The sequence below is a fragment of the Bos mutus genome, chromosome 1, assembly GCF_027580195.1.
Source record: "Bos mutus isolate GX-2022 chromosome 1, NWIPB_WYAK_1.1, whole genome shotgun sequence".
In the NCBI taxonomy this organism is placed as follows: Eukaryota; Metazoa; Chordata; class Mammalia; order Artiodactyla; family Bovidae; genus Bos; species Bos mutus.
The window spans coordinates 3,063,571-3,088,242 of NC_091617.1; the positions used below are offsets into that span (position 1 = coordinate 3,063,571).

The following is a 24,672-nucleotide window of genomic DNA, read 5'->3' on the forward strand; positions in this document are numbered from 1 at the left end:
TAGATGTGTCTTCAAAAGACCAGTTTTTTCCCACCTCATCGGTTTACCTTTCACTGTCCTGGTTCCTAGAATGTCGACATTCACTCTTGCCATCTCTTGTTTGACCACTTCCAATTTACCTTGATTCATGGACCTGACATTCCAGGTTCCTATGCAGTATTGATCTTTACAGCATCAGACCTTGCTTCTATCACCAGTCACATCCACAGCTGGGTATTCTTTTTGCTTTGGCTCCATCCCTTCATTCTTTCTGGAGTTATTTCTCCACTGATGTCCAGTAGCATATTGGGCACCTACTGACCTGGGTAGTAGGTCACATGCTAGTAAAGTAATGCTCAAAATTCTCCAAGCCAGGCGGCTTCAGCAGTATGTGAACCGTGAACTTCCTGATGTTCAAGCTGGTTTTAGAAAAGGCAGAGGAACCAGAGATCAAATTGCTAACATCCACTGGATCATGGAAAAAGCAAGAGAATTCCAGAAAAACATCTATTTCTGCTTTATTGACTGCCAAAGCCTTTGACTGTGTGCATCACAATAAACTGTGGAAAATTCTGAAAGAGATGGGAATACCAGACCACCTGACTTGCCTCTTGAGAAATTTGTATGCAGGTCAGGAAGCAACAGTTAGAACTGGACATGGAACAACAGACTGGTTCCAAATAGGAAAAGGAGTATGTCAAGGCTGTATATTGTCACCCTGCTTACTTAACTTATATGCAGAGTACATCATGAGAAATGCTGGACTGGAAGAAACACAAGCTGGAATCAAGATTGCCGGGAGAAATATCAATAACCTCAGATATGCAGATGACACCACCCTTATGGCAGAAAGGAAAGAGGAACTAAAAAAGCCTCTTGATGAAAGTGAAAGTGGAGAGTGAAAAAGTTGGCTTAAAGCTCAACATTCCGAAAACAAAGATCATGGCATCCGGTCCCACCACTTCATGGGAAATAGATGGGGAAACAGTGGAAACGGTGTCAGACTTTATTTTTCTGGGCTCCAAAATCACTACAGATGGTGACTGCAGCCATGAAATTAAAAGATGCTTACTCCTTGGAAGGAAAGTTATGTCCAACCTAGATAGCATATTCAAAAGCAGAGACATTACTTTGCCAACAGAGGTTCGTCTAGTCAAGGCTGTGGTTTTTCCTGTGGTCATGTATGGATGTGAGAGTTGGACTGTGAAGAAGGCTGAGTGCCAAAGAATTGATGCTTTTGAACTGTGGTGTTGGAGAAGACTCTTGAGAGTCTTCTTGAGACTTGAGAAGACCCTTGGACTGCAAGGAGATCCAGCCAGTCCATTCTGAAGGAGATCAGCCCTGGGATTTCTTTGGAAGGAATGATGCTAAAGCTGAAACTCCTGTACTTTGGCCACCTCAGGCGAAGAGTTGACTCATTGGAAAAGACTCTGATGCTGGGAGGGATTGGGGGCAAGAGGAGAAGGGGACGACAGAGGATGAGATGGCTGGATGGCATCACTGACTCGATGGACGTGAGTCTCAGTGAACTCTGGGAGTTGGTGATGGACAGGGAGGCCTGGCGTTCTGCGATTCATGGGGTCGCAAAGAGTCAGACACAACTGAGTGACGGATCTGATCTGATCTGATCCTGGTTCCATTTCTGGAAGTACTACTGTAATTTTCTAGAATTTTTAAAACTTATATGGGGTTTTGGGCTTTCCAGGTGGCTCAGTGGTAAAGAATCTGCCTGTAGTTTCAGGAGACACAAGAGACCTGGGTCATGAAGATCCGCTGGAGGAGGAAATGGCAACCCACTCCAGTATTCCTGCCTGGGAAATTCCATAGACAGAGGCGCCTGGTGGGCAACAGTCCATGGGATCCAAAAGAGTCGTACGGGACTGAGCAATTGAGCCGTAGCACATATGGTGCTTTATACTTAAACTTGTGGATATCATAATGTAACTCATGCATGTTTTCTGTAATGATTTTTTTCATGTAAAGTACAGAGCTGCTCAGTATGGAATGTGTATATTTTTATGATTATAATTTTATTTTAAGTTTGTAGTACTACACTCTGGGTGGGACAGCTGGACAAAAGGACTACTCAGCAGGATGTTGCCAGTCTTTTAGAAGAGTTTGGTCCAATTGAATCAATTAATGTGAGTATTTATTAAATTTCTTAACCACAGTAGATAGAAGTGGTTAATGTTATTTTGCGAAATTAAGGACTTGAGACCTAAGTTAAAATTGGTCTAGGTTTGTAGAAGATGTGGCTGGAGTTGAGGTGTTTGTTCTAAGTTTTTGTTTAGCATTTAAGTACATTTTTTGGATAACCAAATTTAATCTAAAATCTTTTTCTAAAAATGACTTTATATAACAAAGCTTGGGGCTGTAGATTGTTGATGATTGGCAGTTGAGACTAAACTGGAGCCACCAGTTTTCAGATTTTTTTAAACTCCAGTTATAGAACACAGGGCTCTGGAGTGTGTAGGGGATTGGAATTGAGGTTGTTGGAACTGACTGCTTAATATTATGTCTTGTTGCTTTTTGGTTTTGTTATCATGTTTTATAATATTAAAATCTTTTTGAGCAGATGATTCCTCCCAGAGGTTGTGCCTATATTGTTATGGTTCATAGGCAAGATGCTTATCGTGCCCTGCAAAAACTGAGCCGAGGGAACTACAAAGTGAACCAGAAATCCATAAAGGTACTGTTTTATCATTTATAATTCATTTTTTAAAAAATGTAACATATATTATGAGACTTTTAAAAACTGTAGTTTTGGACACTGGGGTATTATTACATGTGCATCTTTTTTTTAAGAGGTTATCTCCTAAGGGTTACAATTTTAAACGCTAGGTATATGGTAGAATTTTTGTTTTTTTTTTTTTTTTTTTTTTTAAGTTTGCCATCTCAGAACTATGAAAAATAATCACTAAAGATAGAGGGAAAGATATAGGTACATGGGTGTTCTTCCTCTGAGGGGTCAGAGTCAGTGTTTCCTTAAAGTCCCAATACCCTGTTCCACACTTGGATTTCACTGCAAAAGGATTTTGTCTAATGTTGAGTAATTCTGATGTACCCAAGACTTTTAAAAGTGTTCCCTACTTTCTTATGCCCAATCAGCCAGTCCCTGATAAAATTTTCCCTTTTCTCTTAGTTTTATGCTGTCTGAGTAGGGGTGATTGGAAGAGTGAGAAAGAAGGTCATTGACAGTCAGATTTCCTTCTAGGACAAACAAGAGTGGGATGAAAGGGTAACCAGATTCCTGGCGCCAAAGATGCTTTGAGTGAGCCCCATGGGTAGCCAGGCCAGATTGTTCCCTTGCTGACCAAGTCTGAGTGATTGGAATCATGGGAAACAGTTTATGACATTCTTCTCCTTTCCTTTTTATATTTTAACAAATGTTGAACTAGATTGCCTGGGCCCTAAACAAAGGAATAAAAGCAGATTATAAGCAGTATTGGGATGTAGAACTTGGTGTTACTTATATTCCATGGGACAAAGTCAAGCCTGAAGAACTGGAGAGTTTCTGTGAAGGAGGAATGTTGGACAGTGATACACTTAATCCAGGTAAAGTAGTATTTAATTTTTTTTAATGTATTTATTTCCTTGGTAGTACTATGACAAATGTTTATTCTTTGCCTTAGGAACTGTTTTTTGAGATTTTTCAAATACCCAATATGTGGGTGCTAGTCTCTCCATTATAAACTAAGGGAGCAATGGTGAATAAGACAAATGTGGCCTTTGCCCTTATGCAACTTACATTTAGTGGGAGAGATGCAGACACAAATAATTACTGATTGTGGGGTTCGTTATTCATTATAATATTAAGTGGATCTTAAGTAGACTTTTTCAGTGTAAAAAACTAACAGATCAGATGAGTCTTAAACTGAACATTGTTAGTAAGATCCACTGCCTCATAATAATTTCTTTGAAAATGTTTAAATGTCCAGAGAAGCCATCAAAAGTAAACATGTAAGATGAGGAGATGCAGTTATTTGAAGCCTGGATATTAAAAATGCCAGGTTGATAGTGGAATTTTCATTGGGGAAAATGCCAGCCTGTGGGGACATGACCTGGAGAAAGAGAGATAGCAGGACAAAGAGGAGCACAGGATGGCATGGCAAAATAGAGTAAATATTTCACACATTACAGAACTTCAGTCAGGAGTGCGGAGCTGGACTTGCCCCACATACCACCTCCTCCCTGCGCGTGCACAGCGCCTTCACTTACGGATAGAGCTAGGCGTTTCTGTTCAGGCAGACAGGTGTTGAAGGTCTGTGCTCTAGGTGTTCTGGGCGTCTCTGGTCCAGGATAAAAAGAACTCTGCTCCTCCTTCCCAGGGTCTTTGATCCAAAGACATCCTCCTCCACCATTGTGGTTAAGAACAGAGACTTAAGAGCCAGATGTATCTGGGTTGAATCCCATCTCTGCCTCTGCCAAGCGTGTGTGACTTTGTTTTCCTCTCATAAAATGGGAATAATAATAAATAGAACTATTACATCTGTGTATATATGTATGTATGTATGTATGTAACAAAGGCTTACATTTTCAGTTTATAATTTTAAACGCAGAAATGATTTTTTTTAATGTTGATGATATTAAAATCAGAGAGCTTTCTGATTATATTTCTTTAACTCTTCATAGATTGGAAGGGAATTCCCAAGAAGCATGAAAACGAAGTTGCTCAAAATGGAGGAGCTGAAACCTCACACACAGAGCCAGTGTCACCCACACCTAAGCCTCTGCCTGTGCCTGTGCCTCCTATTCCTGTTCCCGCACCGATAACAGTACCGCCTCCACAGGTAAGAGTACTTGGGGCATTGTTGAAGCTTTCAAGCATCTAAAAGATACCTTTCTAAATCTTACTGGTGATGTATGTCTAGATTCATAGTCAAAAGATGTGAGTACATAGACGTGCGTATTAATTTCTTATATATTGGTATGTCAGACCTAATATTTATAAATGCTTTCAAAAACCAGAGTAAATTTCATTTTGCCTTACATCTGCCCAGATTATTCAGTATCTTATTACCTCATAAACTTTTTGACTTGAAATGTGATTTTCCTGCTACATGTTAAGAGCTAAGTAACTAACGTGTTGGTAAGAATTAGAAGTACTTGATCCATACTTTCATGTGTGATTCACTAGATTTTTCTCTTCTTTCAGTACCTTCTTTCCTCAGTTTCTCACATTAAAACTGAATAAGTAAATCTAAGCTATCTCAGGGCTGGGTTGCCTAGCTTCTTGATTTTCCTCAATGTTAGGAGAAAAATACATGCTTTGGTACATTCTTAGCGGTGACATTTTATAAATGGATTCCCCAAATTGGCACTCCTTACGCAACCTTTTGGATATGACTTCCAGTGCAGGTTTCAGTGTATGTCAGCGCTCACTTAAAGAAATTTGACTAATCTGTTAAGATTGATACTTTTTTTTTTTTTAAGCAATAACTAAAGTGTTGGGTATGTATTAAATGTCAGGCATTAGCACTCCACATTTATTTATTCTCTAATCTCCATAATTATGTGAGGTTGGCACTTTTTCATCTTACAGATGAGTAGACTGAGGTCTGCAGAGTGTAATGTAAGTCGCTTTCTCAGGGTCACAAAATGACTTAAAAGGGGGAACAGGCAGTTTGACCCCAGGAACTGTGATCTTAATCACAGTTAAGTGCAAATTACCTGGTAGCTTTTCTTAGAGTTGTATTCCTCAAACTTAATTGACCTGACCGTGAGACATTTTTTTAACAATATTCTGGCAGAACACCAGTGTAGGTGATGGTGAATCACAGTGTGGTATTTGCTTTGATAAGTATAGGGCAAACTGATTTCTGGAAATTCCTTGGTAGCTCAGTGGTTAGAACTCCATGCTCCCACTGCAGAGTTGCAGCTTCAATCCCTGGTGGGGGAACAAAGATCCTGCAAGCCACATGGAGCAAGCAGCCCAGAATTTTTAGAAAAGGGGAAAAGTATGTAGTTTCCATTGTTTTGGAGTGGGTACAGATTACCACTGTTATCTAATAAATGTATTCACATAATAAGCCCAATTTAGAGATACTGGTTTTTTTCAGCAAGGTATTTTCTTTGTCTCTACCCACTATATGAGTGAGAGGGTGGCTAGATACGTGGCTTCATTTTCCTTTCTTTCTTTCTAGGTCCCACCACATCAGCCAGGACCTCCTGTAGTTGGTGCTCTCCAGCCACCTGCTTTCACGCCTCCTTTGGGAATTCCACCTCCAGGCTTTGGGCCTGGTGTTCCTCCTCCTCCACCTCCGCCACCGTTTTTGCGCCCAGGATTCAACCCAATGCATCTGCCACCAGGTACACTAAGTTATTTGAGAAGATACTCTCTTTTAAGAGCCTGAAATAAAGTGACACAACTTAAGTTGGCATTGTTTTTCTTATTCTAGGTTTTCTTCCCCCTGGACCCCCACCTCCTATAACTCCACCAGTATCCATTCCTCCTCCTCACACTCCACCAATAAGCATCCCAAACTGTAAGCATGTTTTTCCTTTGTGTTCACTTGTCCTCTTGGAGTTGGGAGTAGGAGGGAGAATGGACCAGTAATAGGTTCTGTAGTATGGCAAAAGCATGTTAACCGGGGTGATAATTAATTATTCAGCTTCACATGTTGATGTAATTATATTCCTTAGCTACTATCGCTGGTATAAATGAAGACACTACAAAAGACTTATCTATTGGAAATCCCATTCCAACAGTGGTGTCTGGGGCTAGAGGAAACGCCGAGTCTGGTGACAGTGTGAAAATGTATGGCTCTGCTGTGCCACCTGCTGCACCCACGAATCTGCCTACCCCTCCTGTAACCCAGCCTGTTTCACTTCTTGGTAAGTTCATTTTTTTTATCATTAGTTTTCTTTCCCCTTCCCAAGTTAGGCTTTTTAGAAACAGTGTTCATTTTGGTAAATTATTCTCTGAGGCTATTTTCCTTGGAGGAAGACCTTTCTTTTAAATATGTGTACATGGTCTTCACCAAGTCTACCCTTAAGAGACAGCCTCAAAAATGAAATCTTATTTGTTTCTGTCTTAAATAAAACTTTGGATTTGCACATCTTAATTTGGTATAAAAAAGTGATCAGACTAATCTCTATGAACAGGAATTGGTACATAGTCCATGATTAACAGAACCCCAGACATCCTGGCATAGTAAGATACAGACTTTTTTTTTAAGCAACATAGGTTTTTTTTCTGTCTGGATGAATTTTTATATATTTAAAATTCCTGGACTTTGATACCATTCTCTGTAGGCTGGCAAAGAGACTATCTTTGATACATTGCAATAAAATGGCTTTGTTACCTGAGTGACAGTTGCACAGCCTGAGGCAGTGCTTTCCCACTGACCCCTCAGTTTCTTATAAGACTTAACCTGTTGTATTCTTTACCCACAACTCAACTTCTAAGGTCCAAGAAAGTGTGGTTTAGATTGTTCACATCTTTAAGAGGCCTTACCCTTGCTTGCTTGAATTTAAATGATATGCCATATACTTGTTTCAAGTGTTAATAACAAATTATTACATTTGAAGTGGTATTGCTAACTATAATTAACACTTGATTCTGATAATGGGTAGTTAATTTATCCTTACTATTGTAATGTTTCAATCCTGTGAACTCATTGTATTTTTTAAAGGTGTGTGTTTGTGCACAAATGTTTGTTTTCCTAATCTTAGATTTTTTAAGGAAAGAGCCCTATACTCCTGGGATATAGGGCTGTGGGACATTGGTTTGTGATGTAGGACTTTTACTTTTCACCTGCAGTTTTCAGGACTGTTGGAAATTTTACTTTGTTGCGTGTACTACATTTATAATAAAAATTAATTTGTTTTTAAATGGCATGCTGTCTTCTGCCCTCTCCAAGACTGAGGTTAGGTTAATAATAAACTTGATTTTTATTTTAGTACACAGACTGAGTAATAGTAAAAGAGGATTTATGGTTAAAATTTGTCACAAGTAGTGTACAGTAGTCATTGTAATGATGCAAAATGATTTGTTTGATGGGGAAGTTGCTTAAGAGGTCTATGCCCTGATGGAAGTCAAAGTAGAAGGAACAGCAGTAGACTGGGAGCCAGGAAACCTCAGTATCTTTGGATCTCAGTTTTGTTACAAACCCCCTCCCCCCCAATATTTGTAATAAGATGATTATACAAGAATCATAGTGAATCTAAGTTGGGTAGAATTTTCTGATCACCCTCTTTCCTTTACCCCACACCCATGCCCCTGATTATGAATTCTCACTGAAATGAAATTTCCTACTCTGGTGTCCATAGATATTAATCACCTGAGACTGTTTGCTTGCATTTGTGCTTTTTTTCTGGGTTTAGTAAATTCATTAAATCAGTGAAAAGATTTCATCATCTCTAAGACTTTGATAACCACTACTTTTGAACAACCTTCAAGAATAAATAACCCAGGGAGTTCCCCTGGTGGCCTGATGGTTAGGATTCCAGGCTTTCACTGCCGTGGCTTAGGTTCAGTCCCTGGGCTGGGAACCAAGATCCTGCAAGCCACATGGCACAGCCAAAAACAAATAAGAATAAACAGCCTACCTTTTATTTAACATTTAGGCTTTGGAAACTCTGCCCTTAATTTCTCATCACTACTGAAATGTATAATTTAAACTCTCAGCCAACATGTGAAACAAAACATATCAAAGCTAGTCAGTGCTAGAAAAATAATCAAATGTCTTAGCATTTTTTGTTATGTAACATACCTGCTTAGATGTCCATCTCCTCCTACCCACCAGACTGGAAGCTCCATGAGAGAGGAACATTTATTATGTAAGTGGATGGATGGATGCTTTTCAGTGTAGGGCTGTTTATACTTCACCTCTGACGATGATCTTTGTCCTTAACTTTTAAAACAAAAAATTTAGGGAATAAAGGTTGTTCCAGATCTGGAAACATTAAAATCTGATATAGCATAAAAATAAGAACAGTTTTGTTAAAATAAGCACTTTTAAGTAAAATGCAGTAGTTTTATTTGAATCATGAAAAAAATACACTTGTTTCCCTTCGATTAGAAATCTTGAAAAGAGTATCCCATGAATTTTGACCTTTTATAGAAGTGAGACTTTTTAATGTATATGCAAATAAAGGAGGATTTATCCAAAAGACTGATCACAATTCCATCATTTTGATAAAGGAATATAGTAATCACATGCAGTATTGTAGTACTAAAGGATCAATTAAGTAGGTTGGATACTGTTGATGTCAACCATGAAACAGAAGACTAGAGCTAAGATGCTTTCATGTTTTCTCTTGGTGCTCTAATGTTTTCTCTTAAGATAATAAAAACCAACATTACACTATACAGAAAATTTTAAGCCTAGGAGGTGATACTTAAACTTCAGCTTCTTCATCTGTGAGACAAGAAATAAAAATGTTAAACCAGGGTGTTGGGGTGATTCAGTTGGACTAACATAAACATATATAAACAGCTGACATGGGGCCTGTCACAAAGTAGGCACTCAGTGAATAGTGGGTGCTTATTACAGGTAAGAAATATCATAGACAATATTTAGAATAAAGAGTATTTATACTTGGAAATTCTAAAATTATATTACTGTACCTATAATTTATTTTAAATTGTTCTAATTGTCAGCAGTAGAAGTAGCTTTTTTAGGAAAGTATGTATCTTGGCATGGTTGCCTCAGATATTTTTACAGTATATTAAACCAGGTGATAAGTTCACATATATAGAAGTTCCATCATGGCTTAGTGATAAAATGTGTATTGGTTATATAGTAATGGCATTTCATTTAAATAGCATGATATGGTATCTGTATTTATCCTATTAGTGATACTCAAATTGTTTTCTTAAAATGAAAGGTAAATATATCCTTGAGAGTTAACTGAGTTCTTGGATCTTAATTTCTGAAATGTGGCAATGATATTTTTAAACTAGAGGGGCCAGTAAAATGTTCAACAGATCTTCCAAAATTCTGTTGTGGGCCTTGGTTATGAAGGAGGCAGTGGGGTGCTTTAAGGATGGTTTGGTTTAAAGAGTTTTCTGAATGATCAGACTTAAGTTTAGGTGTTAGTTTGGAAGTGATGACTCTCTGGAATTGGGCTGAAGTAGCCCACACCACCAGATTTGTAGAGAACCACCTCCATCTTCTAGAGATTTTTATTGTTTTAGTAACCGATAATCTGAAAACGTAAAAACTATTTGATGCACAATAATAATTCATTACTTGATTTTAAAGGAATCTGTGCTTAATACCTCACACTCCCAAGTAGCTTGCTAGAGCAGTGGTCATTTCATTAAAGTTAATAATTTATAGTTGTTGACCATTTAGAAGAGAAGGAATATTAAAGATGATAGCAATTCAGTACATTCTCTTTACTGTGTAAGTGTATGTATTTATTACTTTTCCAAATTTATGTATAACATGTATCTCTAATACAATGTACAACATATTCTTATTTAAAATTTCATTGTAATGTGAAATTTGGGTTACTTTGGTGTTCCAAACAATAAAAAAATACACAAAAAAATGTTTGTTTGTGTTACATATCTATTGTGTTACCAGCATATCCAAAATATCTTTTCAAGGAAGAAATTAAGCTAAGTCAGACTCATTCCTATTGTGCAAAATTAAAGTCTCTTCTCTTGTCAGGTACATACATTCATTAATTATTATTATACAGAGATTCTCCCCGGTTTTGTCACAGTGCTATAAATGATGGTAAACTTCATAAGTAAGAATTGGGTATGTGTTAGATTGCTTCTTTTTGATAATATTTGTTACCAAAGATTTAAAGCACAAGTCACAGATGAGTGGCCTACAAGCTGAATTGCTAGACAGTAGTATGATGTATTTCGAGCTTGATTTTTCACACTTCCTTGCCTGGCGTTTGATTTTCCATAATTTGAACATGTCAAGAATTATGTAGACCAAATTGGTTTGTAAATTAAACAGTTATATTTGCTTTTATGCCATAGCTGTGACCTTAATACTGTCTTGAAGATGAACAATTTTATTGTCAACTTCTGTAATTCCACTTGATTCTTGAACAGTGCTGGGATTAGGGGCTTCAACTCCCGTGCAGTTGAAAATCCACTTTTAATTTTATACTTGGCCCTCAGTAACCGAGGTCCCACATCTGTAGATTCAACCAACTACATACCCTGTAGTATGTATTTACTGGGAAAGCAGTCTGTGTAAGTGGGTCTGTACAGTTCAAATCTGTTTTTCAAGGGTCAACTGTGCTTTAAAATTGATATTTTAAGTTGTGATTTCACTTAGCTTTACAGTTTTCTCCCCAGAATTTTGATTTTTTGATAATTTTTAATATTGTAAATTAGAACATTAGAGCACCAATCTAATAGTGTGAATAACATTTAAAGGAATTCTGAAGAAAATTCTCAATATTTTTTTAATGGTAATGTCTAATTTTTAAAACACTTCTTACATTTTAATTTTTTTCTTATTGTAGACTTGGTTGTGATGTTGGTTATATTAAATTATAACCTAGAGGGGTCTACCAAATGTTCCTTTGTCCTGTAAAAGTGTTCTTTGAAAGCTTTAAAATATTTGAATTGGTACTCTAAATATTGCGTTTTATTATTCCACTAGTGTTTTATACTTAGAAATGCTTCCAAAATACTCACCACAGTGCTTCTTTCAACTTTGTATAAAAAACATTGTTCAATGAATGACTAATAGTGATCAATCCACAACAAATACTTACTTTGGGTATGAATTTATACATGAATATACTGTATTTTCTCAGAAGGTGAAGCACTTCAAACAAAACCTTGGCAAAGTCTTGCACAAAAACGTGAAAGGTGCTTATCACATTGTCTCCATCTCTGTCTGCACCTTCTAGGCTGCAGAACTCCAGCCTAAAGAGTCTCTTTTTAATTGAAACCTGACAGCTTTTGGGGCCTAAGGAAGGTAGGAGGGACAGAAACTCTGGGCTCTAGATTGATTTTTGGTAGACAAGTATAATGCTATGAAGAACTGCAGGTAAGATTTTTTCCAGATAACACTGAGAATTATGGATGATCTCATTCAGTGATGGATTACCAGTATATCCCAGACTTCTTGACTCCAGTAGTACAACTCTTAACTCCAAGTCACACCTGTTATGCCTCTGTATACAAACTCAAATTCTAAAAAACAACTATAAAAGATCTATAGGAAAATTGACCAAACCTTATTGTAGATTGTTTTGCAAAAAAAAAAAAACAAGAAGTCATTTTTAAGAGATAATGGTTTCTGTTTTTTTCATTTAAAATTAGGGTTTTCATGTCCTATGCCATGCTAAAAATAGATACACGGCTTAGTGTACTTACACTATATTATTGAAACTCAAATTTCTTTTAAGTTTTTGCTAACATACATTTTTTTTTTGGTGTAGTAATGTATAATGCAATCTAACATGTGCTCTCTCTCTCATTCTTTGAAAACTAGCTCATTTTTTTCATTCTCCCCAGCTCCCAACACAGTACCTGCTAGAAGAATCACCTGGGAGTCTCTTCAGAATAATTATGCCCTAATTGTTATTAATTGGTGAATCTAGGCAAAGGAAATACATGTTTGGGTTGTACTATTATTTCAATTTCCTGAAGGTCTGTAGTTTAAAAGAAAAAAGACAGCTTTCAATGGTTCAACAACCATATATCTGTATGCCTAGAGGCTCTCAGGGCGTTGATGGGAGAGATAAGAGTGGCTGGTATATCTTTTTCCTTGTGTGAACAGATTTCGAATTAGGTTCATGCACAGTGCCACAGTGGCATTCTTTTGGAATCAAAAAAGGTGGAACTGCAACTGGGAGCGGAAAAGGAGGTTGTGAAAGAACATTGCAGCTTTTCTCAAAATAAATTTCAGGTCTTCATAGGTAAGGAAAGAGACCACCCTGGGGAGAGACTGTTTTTGCCCCCTGAGAGGTATCTTGTCTATGAGTTTAGTTGTCGGTTTATGCCACCACCATACATTCATATGTTCTACATGTTTACTCCCAATACCTACTGTGGACCAGGCAGCGTTCTGGGTACTAGAGATACCTGAATGACAAGAGAAGGCCTGTCTTCCTGGAGCTTACATTCTAGCAGGGACTTAGATAAATAAGTAAACTAATAATTTCACATGAAGATATTCCTGTGAAGAGAGTAAAGCAGAGAATGGGATTGGAGGAATGTCGTGTAAAGTGTACTGTTTTGAATAAAATGGCTGGAGAAGGCTTCTGAGGAGGTAATATAGAGAGAAATAATAAGAGGAAAGAGTCGTGTAGATACAGAGGAAGAACATCTCATTTAGAGAAGACAGAAGGGGAGCCTGGACTGAGAACAAACTACAGAGGGCTGTAGGGCTGGAACAAGGTGAACATAAGAGCAGCCGTGATGAGTTCAGAGCTAGTTACCAAGGGTCAGTCAGGAGTGCAACAGGAAGTGTAGATTTGAACACTGTTGTGAACTAGTTTCCATTTTTCAAAGGATTGTATATGGCAGTTCTGGAGAAAGCAAACTGCAAGAGTTGGTAAGAGTGGAATGAGGGGACTATTTTGGATGAAGATAGAGCCTTCAAAGTGACTCTCCTAACTTACATACGTGAGAGAAGAGCCAAGAATGACTACGTTTTGTTGTTTGTTTTTTTTTTAACCTGAGCATTTGGTAGTGTAATCGCCATTCCTGAAATGGGAAAATCTCAAAGAGGTGTGGGTTTAGGGTGAGGATGTCAAGTTAAATATGTTGGATGTTTTGACATTTAGGTGCAGATGTCAGCTAAACATCTGGTAAAGATAAGTTCTGGTGTTGTCAGCAAATATAAACGACATTTACAGCCACCAGTCGTGAAATTACCTAGGGAGGGGATGTAGTGCGAGGGATGAGCCCAGGAATACTGCAGCACTTAGCAGTTGAAAATACAGTATGGAGAACTAAGAGTTTGTGTATATCAATCATTTAAGCCTTACAATTCTTTGAAGTCGACACAGTTATCCCCATTTTGTAGATAGAGTGTAAGAGGCATAAAGAGATGAAATAACCTGCCCAAGGTCACAGCTCCAAGTGGTAGTGCCTAGAATTCAAGGTATCCTCGTTCCAACACCCATGCTTTTAGCCACTGTCCTGTGCTGTTCCATCCAGCAAAGGCGCAGCCAGGGAGCTAGGAAACAGTAGAGGGAGGTACTCTGGAAGCTGAGTAAAGAAAAGTTCCTAGGGAGGAGGGAGACGGCAACCACCAGAGGCCATTGTTGGGTCAAAGAGGAGCGCTGAGACTTGCCAACTGGATTTAGCAAAATGAAAGCTTCTGGGTGACTTTGGGAAACGTGGTTTTATTGGAGTGATGGGTTCAAAAGCCTGTATAAGTGTGTGTGTGTGTGTATATATATATATATATAGGAGAGAATGAGAGAGAGGAGGCAATGGTACAGTAATTCTGGACATCCTACTCTGAGGAGATTTGCCATATGGGGGAACAATAAAATGGGGGTGAGAGCTGAAGGAAGATCCACAGTGAGGGAGGGTTTTTTTGTTTTTATTTCTAAAAGATAGACAAAACTCCAGCATGTTATTACTGGAAAACCCGGGAGAGGGGAAATTTTTGATGCAGCAAAAAAGATTTGCTAGGTTGATATTCTTAGGTAGATGAGAGGGGGGCCTAGATTTGGGGTTTGAGTGTGGGGCTTCATTTAGCCTTTGGAACACATGTTCCAAACAGATGTTCACAGACGGAAGGAGCAATACGGATACAGGTGCAGGTAAAGGGTAGGTTTGGTGGTAGGTGGGTGGATGAAAAAGTCTTAATAAATGCCTTCTTTTAATGCTATACCAACTAGGATAAATAAAACTTACTTCCATTTAACATTACTTGGTAATGAAATGAAGTACTTTGGATGGGCCTTGAAAGGATACGCTAAGTCAAAGAATCTAGTCACAGAGGGTCGTGTATTGTATGATTCCACTTACATGAAATGTCCAGAATAGCCGAGTCCATAGAGACAGGAAATGGGATGTATGGTTGCCTGGAGGTTGGGGGGAAATGGGGAATGGTAGTTAATGAATACAGGGTTTCTTTTTGAGATGATAAAAATTGTTCTAAAATTTATTTTGATGGTTGCCCAACTGAATATATTTAAAAACATTGAACTACACCCTTTACATGGGTGAATTGTAGGCTATATGAATTTTACCTCTCAAAAGCTATATAAAACCAACCAGGTAAGAGCAGACAATTAAGGAAAAATGAACATTTGAAACAGATACCTAGAAGCATATGAATGTGAATTGACTCACGAAATTAGAATTGGTGGCCAGGATTAAGGGAGAATTTGTGGTTGTAGTTACAAACAAAATGAGGCCAGTCAGCATGTTGGGGGTGGTGCCCAGCCGTATTCAGGTGCAGATTAGGTAGAAGTGTTGCATTTAAAACCAATTTCTGAGCAGCATGGTGAGGGAGAACCATGGACTCCCAAGACAGGTAAGGAGGAAAGGAAAGACGTTGCGGGCATGGGGAACATGATCCTAGTGGGATTGACAGTTGTTTGGGGCACTTGAAAATGAGAATTTTGAAGTAACGAAGTTGCTTCTGATGAAAAGTCCAGGACTTCCCAGAGGCATTGGCTGTGGTAGAATGAAAGACATGATGATTGGTGGAGAAGAGGCAGAAGAACCATCCTTTCTGCTGATTGGCCTTTTCAGATGTTCCCTCTGCCCTTCCTCCCCTTGCTTTCCCCCCTTTCCTTCTTCACATAGCAGATCCTTGCTTTAAAAAAAAAAAAAAATCCAACTTAAATTTACATCATCTGTGAAAGAATACAACTAACACATTCAGCTGGTCTCCACCACAGTAAATAAGTCAAGCTTTATTCTTCTGAGATTTCAAGGTCCACACTGGTCTCTAACCATATCAACCTTCCCCTCCCACACCACCCCTTTAGCCTTTTAACATACTTGTTTCTTATTTCCCATGATCACCAACATCTTTGCTATAGAAAGCAGTGGCATCTCTCTAATCTTGATACTTGTTTTTTAGTTGTGGAACAGTTGAGGGCTTTTTGACTCATAGGAAATAGCCTTGGCTATTTAAACTCCAATGAGTTTCTTGCCCAGTGGCTTGGACGGTAAAGAATCCACCTGCAATGCAGGAGACCCAAGTTTGATCTCTGGGTCAGCAGGACCCCCTGGAGGAGGGTATGGCAACCCACTCCAGTATTCTTGCCTGGAGAATTCCATGGACAGGAGAGCCTGGTGGGCTACAATTCATGGGGTCGCAAAGAGTCCGACATGACTGAAGTGACTTAGCACACATGCACAAGTTTCTTCTACTCCTTGAATTTAAATAATTTGTCTGCCTTAAAATCTTGCTGCATTAGAAAATTTGGAGTTTTCTATCTACTGTGCTGTCTCCCCAGGTCTGAATTCCTCCCTTTTTTGTTTTCATCCATATTCTGGATAAGTTAACACCATGACTCTTAATCTTCTGAGCTCTATACATTTAATCAATCTCTTGAGCACATTTCCATCAGGTGTAGCCCAGGCCTCTCCAACCCTCAGTGTTACCATGTGAAGTTTGTCGTCTGTCTCCAAAAATTGCTTCTGTTATTAAATTTCTGCATTGCACAGATGCCTCCATCCTCGTTCAAAGCAGAGAGCTGTGTTCCTCCAGCCTTGGATTCTTCCAGTCCTGCTGTTGAAAAGCTTAAATGTTCCTCCTTCTCTAGCACCTCTTTCAGTTGTCTCTCACCTCTGTCCCCTGGATTCTTGAAACAAGAGCCTCACTACTCTCTAGTATCCTCCCTCCTCCCCCCGTCTTGCTTTCCTGAAAGAGGGATCTTCTGAAAACAAACATAGGACCATCCCTGCTAAAAATCCCTGTGTGGTTTTCCCACCTCTCTAGATCAGTCCAAGTTCCTTATCACGCATGGAAGACCTGGATGCCCCGACCTACCTTGTTCAGCCTCACACATCTCATCTTTTTTTCTTTTTCTAATTTGTAATTGATAGCGATTTGTATTTGTACAGATTGTAGCTGCTTCAATAATAAACCTCACCTTCTCTCCTCGATTTTCATTCAAAAGACATTCTGCTGCAGTAACAGCACACTTTACTGCTTCAGCTTGCTAATAGGCCTTTTCAGCAGTGCCATCCTCTTGATAGTAACATTCTTCATTCCTAATGTTGGCCTGAATGTTTTTCTCTTCTGCTGACACCTAATTCAGACATCTCATGGGACTCCTGCTCATTTTCACACACACCGACTTGTATCAGTTTTACTTTTGTCACCATCCTAGTGTGTGCCATCTCTTAGAGCAGTTAACATTTGTTTCTACTAGGCTGTATTCTGTTTGAAGGAAAAGATTATTATTTTTAGTCCTTATATCCCCAGCACATGCTTCCCTGGTGGCTCAGTGTTAAAGAATCCACCTGCCAATGCAGGTTTGATCCCTGGGTCGGAAAATTCCCCTGGAGAACGAAATGGCAACCCACTCCAGTTTTCTTGCCTGAGAAATCCCATGGACAGAGGAGCCTGGCAGGCAACAGTCCACAGGGTAGACACAGGTTGGGACACAGCCACTAAAGAACAACATCCCCAGCACAGTAAATGTGGTAACAATGTAAAAAAAAGCTTCGATGTTCAACATACGTATGGGTGAATTTTTTTTTTTTTTTTTGAAGTTTGTAACTCTGGAAAACTTGTCCATGGTATATTGCACATCAAACTTTGAAATAAAATGAATAATTACATTGAATGTCCTTTAGACCTGGGGAACTCACTACATATCCACTGGTGTGTGTGTAACATCAGCTTTCCTAATGAAAATGAAATTCAGCTGTTATCCCTACCAGGAACTTACACCACCTGATATATTTTTTTAATCAAATGTAACTTTAATTAAAAGCAGTACTTTTTTGTTCACTGCAGAACAACAGAGGAGCAAAAAAATCAGTAATTCTACCACTTGTGTATTTTGAAGGCCAACATTTGAAACTATGGAAATACTGTCAGGGGAGTCTGTACTTTGTTGGCCCATAAAGGGTTAAAGGGAAATCAGCTTATTTATGAAAGAGAAAAATTATTTGAGTGTATAATATTTTAAGTAAATCCTAAATATCCACATATGTTAGATAGATAAATTAGGCAATGGGTTTTTTTCTTTATAAAAATATGCTTTGGGGAATTCCCTGGTGGTCCAGTTGTTAGGACCCTGCATTCACTGCCATGGGCTCTGGTTCAGTACCTTGTTGGGGAACTAAGATCCCAAAAGCTTCATGTCGTGGCCAAAAATTAAAAATAAATAAAAATTTGTTTGTAGGAGGTTTCATTATATGGGACTTCCCTGGTGGTCCAGTGGCTAAGACTTCACTCTCCCAGTGCAGGGGCTTGGGGTTCAGTCCCTGGTCAGGGTACTAGATCCCACATGCCACAACTAAAGACCTGGTTTGACAAAATAAATATATATATATATATATGCATGTACTGTAAAAGTTAACCCTGTTAAGTCCGTCTGTATGTACCCTCAGATGCATGTTACAAAGAACTTAGAAATGCGTTCCTAGAGATGGGTTTACAAAGAATCATTGCCCATGTGATCTCTGTACAAAGATAGAGGTTGGCTTTTGGCAGCTGTCAAATTGGCAGTTGAGGAAGCCGTCAGTATTCCCATTGTCCTGCAAAGGTCTGTTTCCTCTTAAAGATTCATCTGAACTTAATTCTTTTGTTATAATAAGATACTTTTAATCCCTTCCCCATCCCTGTAGTGTAATTTATTTATTTATTTTTTTGTAGTGTAATTTAAAACTTGGTATTGGCCCCTTGAGCTTATAGTTAGGTCCTAGAATGTGCCACACCAAGTCTTTTAACAGAGTAAACATTTATCATTTTTATCCTTGAGTAAAAGCTGGTGGGAAATGAAAATTTTATTTAGGTGCTTCTGTATATGATTAACTATTGAAAGAGACTGTACATGGGTACATACACTTGATGTTGCTTGTTTTGAGTTAAAGTCCACAAGTGTTGGTACTGTATGATTTCTTTAAAAAGTGGGAGCAAGGAAATAACCTTAGATGCCAGGTTGTCTCACTATATGGTCCAGTCTCAGTAAATGTACAATAAGTGGCATCAAGAAAGTTTGCTGTGAATTTCATATCATTCTGAGGTAGAGTATAAGTTCTGTGTTATGCTCATTGTCTGGGATTTTCTTAAGAGTGTGAACAGTGTATGAAGGGCTGAGGTCTTTGCCTCATTCATCCAGTTCATCATTTGTGGGTTTTCATTATGGTAATTAACATTTTCTTAGGCCTGATATATGGAAGCTTAATTTCTTTCAATTACCAAACTGCTTGACTCTAAACTGTGGTGGATATTGGGGAACCAGGAGAGGCTAATAAGATCTTAATGATCAGAAATACAAAACATAGTGTTTTTGCAAAGTGAAATACTTAGTGTTAAGATATTTACCATTTGTCAAAATAGATGTGTAGAATAATAACTGCAGCACTTAGCGATGTGCCAAGCTCTGAGCTCATGCTTAAGTGTTTTATCCCATTTAATATCAGCAAAAAGCAGGTATTATTATCCGTATTTCTGAGGCATGTGTCCAGGGTCACTCCTGTGTGAGGTTTTTTTCACCAAATGTTTCTCTTTAAGCATTTAAAAGAAGGTACTCTAAGTAAAGTGATAAGAGTTACAACTTCATGTTAAGAGTTATAACTGATACACGTACATTTTCAGTCCCTCTTTTTAGTTCCCAAGTCTGACAGAGTAGTATTGGACCGTATGTTCGGAGGAGCAAAAACTGAAGTAGAAATTCTTGTCTTCCATATTAGTAATAATTGTGTATACAGAAAACCTATTGTTAGGATTTAGTAGGACTTCCTTAAATGTTTGCTAAAGTGAGTGGGAGGAAGTGATTGAAACTGTAAACATAAAATAACATGATGTTGGGGATGGGGGGAAGATGAAAAAGTATTGGGTTTGCTTCCAGGTTATTTTTCTGTCAGTGTTGCACAAGCATTTCTCTCACCATGGACACTTGATAGTCATAACCTACAACTTGCCAAAGACATCTCTGCAGTATGTGAGTAGACGGCACCTTCTGATAATACCTGAACGTTTTCCTTTTTCGACTAACTTGTTGTATTGTTAATATTTGCAGAGAAATGAGAGAGGTGATGATACCTGTTACTTAATTAAGTTGTGAAACAAATCCTCCTTTTCTGTATCATACATGATGGGTTGAATTTGACTGTTACAATAAAGCATAAACAAAATGCCTCCTGTAAGTAGGAAATAAGACTGGTAGTCATTGTCACTTTCAGCAGCACTAACTTTTATCAGTCTTGCCATCTTTGGGAAAATGAATAGAAGGTGAATAGCTGAGCACTCAGCATAGTTCAGCAGTCATTTTGGCATAGCAGTTTACATGTTAGGCTGTGCTTTAAAAAGAGACTTGTGAAAACAAACTCTCCGTTCTTGTGTTGATCTTTGTTTTACAAGCATTAGTGTTTTCGATCCATGGGTTGGGAAGATCCCCTGGAGAAGGAAAATGGCAACCCACTCCAGTTGACAAAGAGTCTGCCTGCAGTGCACGAGACTGGGGTTCAGTTCCGGGGTCCGGAAGATCCCCTGGAGAAGGATATGGCAACCCACTCCAGTATTCTTGACTGGAAAATCCCATGGACAGAGGGGCCTAGTGGGCTATACAGTTCATGGACCACCACCAGTATTCTTGCCTGAAAACTTCTAAGAGGAGCCTGGCAGGCTATAGTCCATGGGGTCACAAAGCGGCTGAGCAACTGAGCACATGACTGCACGTTAACTACGTAAAGCATTTTAGTGTCATAGACTCAAAGAAACCTCCCTCTTCACTGGATTTTCTGGGTCATTGACCCCATTTTTTTCCTAATAGAAAGTCAAAGTAAGACTTAGAGTAAAAAATTTCTAAGAGTACACCTGAAATAAGTTTCAGTTGGCTCAGCTAGTTCATTTCTTTATCTCATTAGGACATAGTACATTGTGTTTCTCAAGCATTTTGAGTGGTAAAACAGCTGCTAATCAAGGCTGTGCGGAAGGACGTTTTGATATACTTTTTCCAAAATGTGGTATATTAGTCTCCTTATGTGACATATTTGGACCTCAACCTGTATTAGGTAGGTGTGTGTACATAACTGTATGATGTATCTTTAGGACTGCTTGCCATGGATTGTTGCTGGGACTTCACATTGAGTTTCTCCTGGGTAGACTGTCAAACAGTATGACACTGGAAGATTGTGAATTTCATTTTGCTCCAAGCACCACAGGAAACAGCTGAAAATAGAATATGCCGTCTTCTGTGTTGCTTTATTTACAGTCTCATTTTTATTGCCTCATCAGGTACCCAAGGAGTTGCACCAGGTCCCGTCATTGGGCTCCAGGCCCCGTCCACTGGTCTCCTCGGTGCCCGACCTGGCCTGATCCCACTCCAGCGCCCGCCAGGAATGCCTCCACCTCACTTACAGCGGTTTCCCTTGATGCCACCTCGGCCCATGCCTCCACACATGATGCACCGAGGCCCACCACCAGGCCCTGGGGGCTTCGGAATGCCTCCGCCTCATGGAATGAAAGGCCCATTCCCACCCCACGGCCCCTTCGTCAGGCCTGGCGGGATGCCAGGGCTCGGGGGCCCGGGGCCGGGCCCGGGGGGTCCTGAGGACCGAGACGGAAGGCAGCCGCCGCCACAGCAGCAACAGCAGCAACAGCAGCAGCCACCTGCACAGCCGCCGCCGCAGCAGCCGCCGCCAGCCCAGCAGCCGCCGCCGGCTCAGCAGCAGCCACAGCCGTTCAGAAATGACAGCAGGCAGCAGCAGTTCAATTCAGGTAGAGACCAAGAAAGGTTTGGAAGAAGATCCTTTGGAAATAGGGTGGAGAATGACCGGGAACGGTACGGGAACCGTAACGATGATCGAGAGAATAGTAACCGTGAGAGGAGAGAGTGGGGAAGGAGGAGCCCCGACCGGGACAGGCACAGAGACTTGGAAGACAGGAATAGACGTTCTAGTGGGCATCGAGACAGAGAGAGAGATTCTAGAGATAGAGAGTCTCGTAGAGAGAAGGAAGAAAACCGAGGCAAGGAGAAGCCCGAGGTGGCAGACAGGGCAGGCAGTAACAAGACCGTGGAACCTCCCATTAGCCAAGCGGGAAACGTAGACACTGTTTCAGAACTTCCTAAGGGGGAGCCTGGGCCTGCAGTCGCAAAGCCTTCTGAAGAGTTACCTGCTGAGGCTACCTCATCCGTCAACCCCGAGAAGGACCCCGGCTCAGCAGCAGAGGCTCCTCGTTAAGAGAGACTGGAATCTGTCGGATATGACAGCAACACAGGAGGGTAGGGCTTGGGGTGTACAGATGCTGTATTATACCTGCTCCTGCTATGTCACAGCCCCGCAGTAGTTGGTGGGAGCTGTAAGCAATTTGATTGCTTCCCTTCTATTTAAAAATAGTCACAAAATAACAACAAAAAAAAATACTGAAAATATGAATAAATATTACCCTTTTTGCTGTAACTTTTTAAAAGTTTTGACTTTAAAAAGTTTACAAATCGTAATTAGAAGTGCTCTCTATTTTTTTTTTTTTTTTTAATTTAAGACAAGGTAACGGTGAAAGCTCCTCAAAAAACAATAGGGATGTTTTTAATAAACTCTATTTTCGTAACAAACTTTTAATGTGTGCTATTCTTCCTACACTGCATTGTGGAAAAGGACTGTTCATCAAAGTTTGAGCGGTTAATGCTGTATTAGTCTAAATTAGACTTGTTGATTTGATGGAAACAGACATCTTTATGTAGTTATTTTCAAACACTTGATCTGTAATATTTTTGATTTTTAGCATTTCAATCTTAAGGCAAAAGTTAGTGGTTTTAATGTTAACTGAAAAGCTTGAGTTTTGGGATTCAATCAAGGTGTTCTCCTCCCCACCCGCCACCCATTGGCTTTGTGGTAAATGTTGCCCTAAATAATTGGTAAAAAAAATTCTTTGCTAAGGGAACATTGGACCCCAACATTGCCAATTGTACTATAAATTATTGCCTGGGTATTACTTCTTTAGAAGGCTGGTTGTCTTACCATCCCATTAAATTTTTCAAAAAGGTGAAAGAAAATCAAGGTTAGTGTCTGCAGCTTTAATAGCTTTTTGTCTCATCTGTTTAAGAACTTAAATGCAGCCCCCACTGTTTCTATAACCCTTGCCTGTTGCCTCTCTTTTCCCCTACTGAGCAGAGGTAAACTGAGCTTTTCACCCCTGCAAAGTACTCTCTCTTCTTTAAAATAATTGGATTAACTAGGAAGAACAGTTGTGAGTTATCCAAGAACTGTTACATGAAGATATTTAAAGGGAAAACCTGTACCTGAAGTAGTACAGAGAAGCGGTTACATAAAGCTGCTGAGCTAGTGCCAAGGAAAAGACCAACCATTAACACAACCCAAGTATTTATGGCCTTGAAGCTCTTTTCTCCTTAAATTATGTGTCTAAACTGTCCTAGTTTGTGTGCTGGTACAGCTTCTTCACCCTCATCCCGAGGCCAAGCTGCTTTATTTGGTTTTGATTTTCTGCAGCAAGATCCTTAATGGGTGGTGGGGGGAAATGTACCCGGGCAACGTTTGGAAAATAAAGAGAAAATCCCGTTTCACATATGTAGACCTGAGTCATAAGCTTACCCTGGTGTATGTTGGCCCACTGAGTGTCAAAAGGCCTAGCTGAAACCGCTTCTGGAAATACACATCTGATTAGTGTTCGGGTTTCAAGGAAACAGTCCAGTATTTCCAATTGAAAGTATTAAGGTCACCCTATTTGCTCATGACAAAACCCCAGAAGTATTAAGTGGTAGTAATTACATTTGAGGCTTTAAAGACCCAAGCAAGTCCATTTATGTAACAAACTACCTTATGAAATGTTCGTGTTGGTTTTTAAATTCCAATGTTAATTTGTGAGCATACTGTTATCACCAACTTGAAACTGAATACACTACATTTATTTTTCTAAATTAGCTTTTCCTCTCCAAGTGATCTTCACTGGCTAAAGTCCAACCAAAACAGTTGCTTATTTCTGGCTTCTCTGTCAAATATCCTATAAATTTCAATTAATAAACTATAACCCACAGTCAAACCTGTGTTAAGATCAACACTTCATTTTAAAGCATTCTTCTATAGGCATACGTGTTTAAGAGAAACAGACTTGAATTACTAACTGGGTGTAGAAATTCTTGTATTTAAACAGGCAGAACCCACAACTAAGTCATTTCTTTGCTTCCACCTTACAGTGGGTATAATGTATTTCTTTAAAGGGCATATCTGAAAGCAGGTTGTGCCAAACTCGACTGTTATTAAAAATAAGTGGCCATGGGTCTATAAAAATGGAGTATGTGCCATTTTGACAGGTAGGTAAATTAATCTTACTCTGCTAAGGCTGTAACTTGCCATTTACAATTTCACTAAGTTATCAAAGGGCTCTCTTAAATTGTAAACAGCTACTTTTTAAAATAAAGTTACCACCTTAACTTCCCTAAAGCTAACAAAGAATGGCCTATTTGTCTCAGATTAAAGTTCAGCTTAGTCTTAGCTAAATTTACCAATCGCTAAAATTTTAACATTTGAATGATCTCATTTAAAAACACTTTCAAAAAAAAGTTCTATAAGATAGTTAATACCCGTCAACATATTACTAAGAGATTTAGTAATAATTCACGCTCTATGTATGAATATCAAGTTAATTT

At 39.1% G+C, this 24,672-nt stretch overlaps 1 protein-coding gene across 2 annotated transcripts in view; it reads left to right on the forward strand.

Moving 5' to 3' along the window:
* Nucleotides 1-24,442, forward strand: part of SCAF4 (SR-related CTD associated factor 4) — a 63,349-nt gene extending 38,907 nt beyond the window's left edge. Inside the window, exons 13-20 of one of the 2 annotated variants that reach the window (XM_070367183.1) lie at nucleotides 2,020-2,120; nucleotides 2,555-2,668; nucleotides 3,378-3,534; nucleotides 4,612-4,769; nucleotides 6,123-6,288; nucleotides 6,378-6,464; nucleotides 6,688-6,813; nucleotides 21,303-24,440. In XM_070367183.1, coding sequence (XP_070223284.1) covers nucleotides 2,020-2,120; nucleotides 2,555-2,668; nucleotides 3,378-3,534; nucleotides 4,612-4,769; nucleotides 6,123-6,288; nucleotides 6,378-6,464; nucleotides 6,688-6,813; nucleotides 21,303-22,249 — 1,856 coding nt within the window. In that variant the 3' untranslated portion in view covers nucleotides 22,250-24,440. Of the gene's footprint in view, nucleotides 1-2,019; nucleotides 2,121-2,554; nucleotides 2,669-3,377; nucleotides 3,535-4,611; nucleotides 4,770-6,122; nucleotides 6,289-6,377; nucleotides 6,465-6,621; nucleotides 6,814-21,302 lie in introns of both variants that reach the window. The other variant, XM_070367185.1, reaches the window with a different exon arrangement.
* Nucleotides 24,443-24,672: the final 230 nt, after the last annotated feature.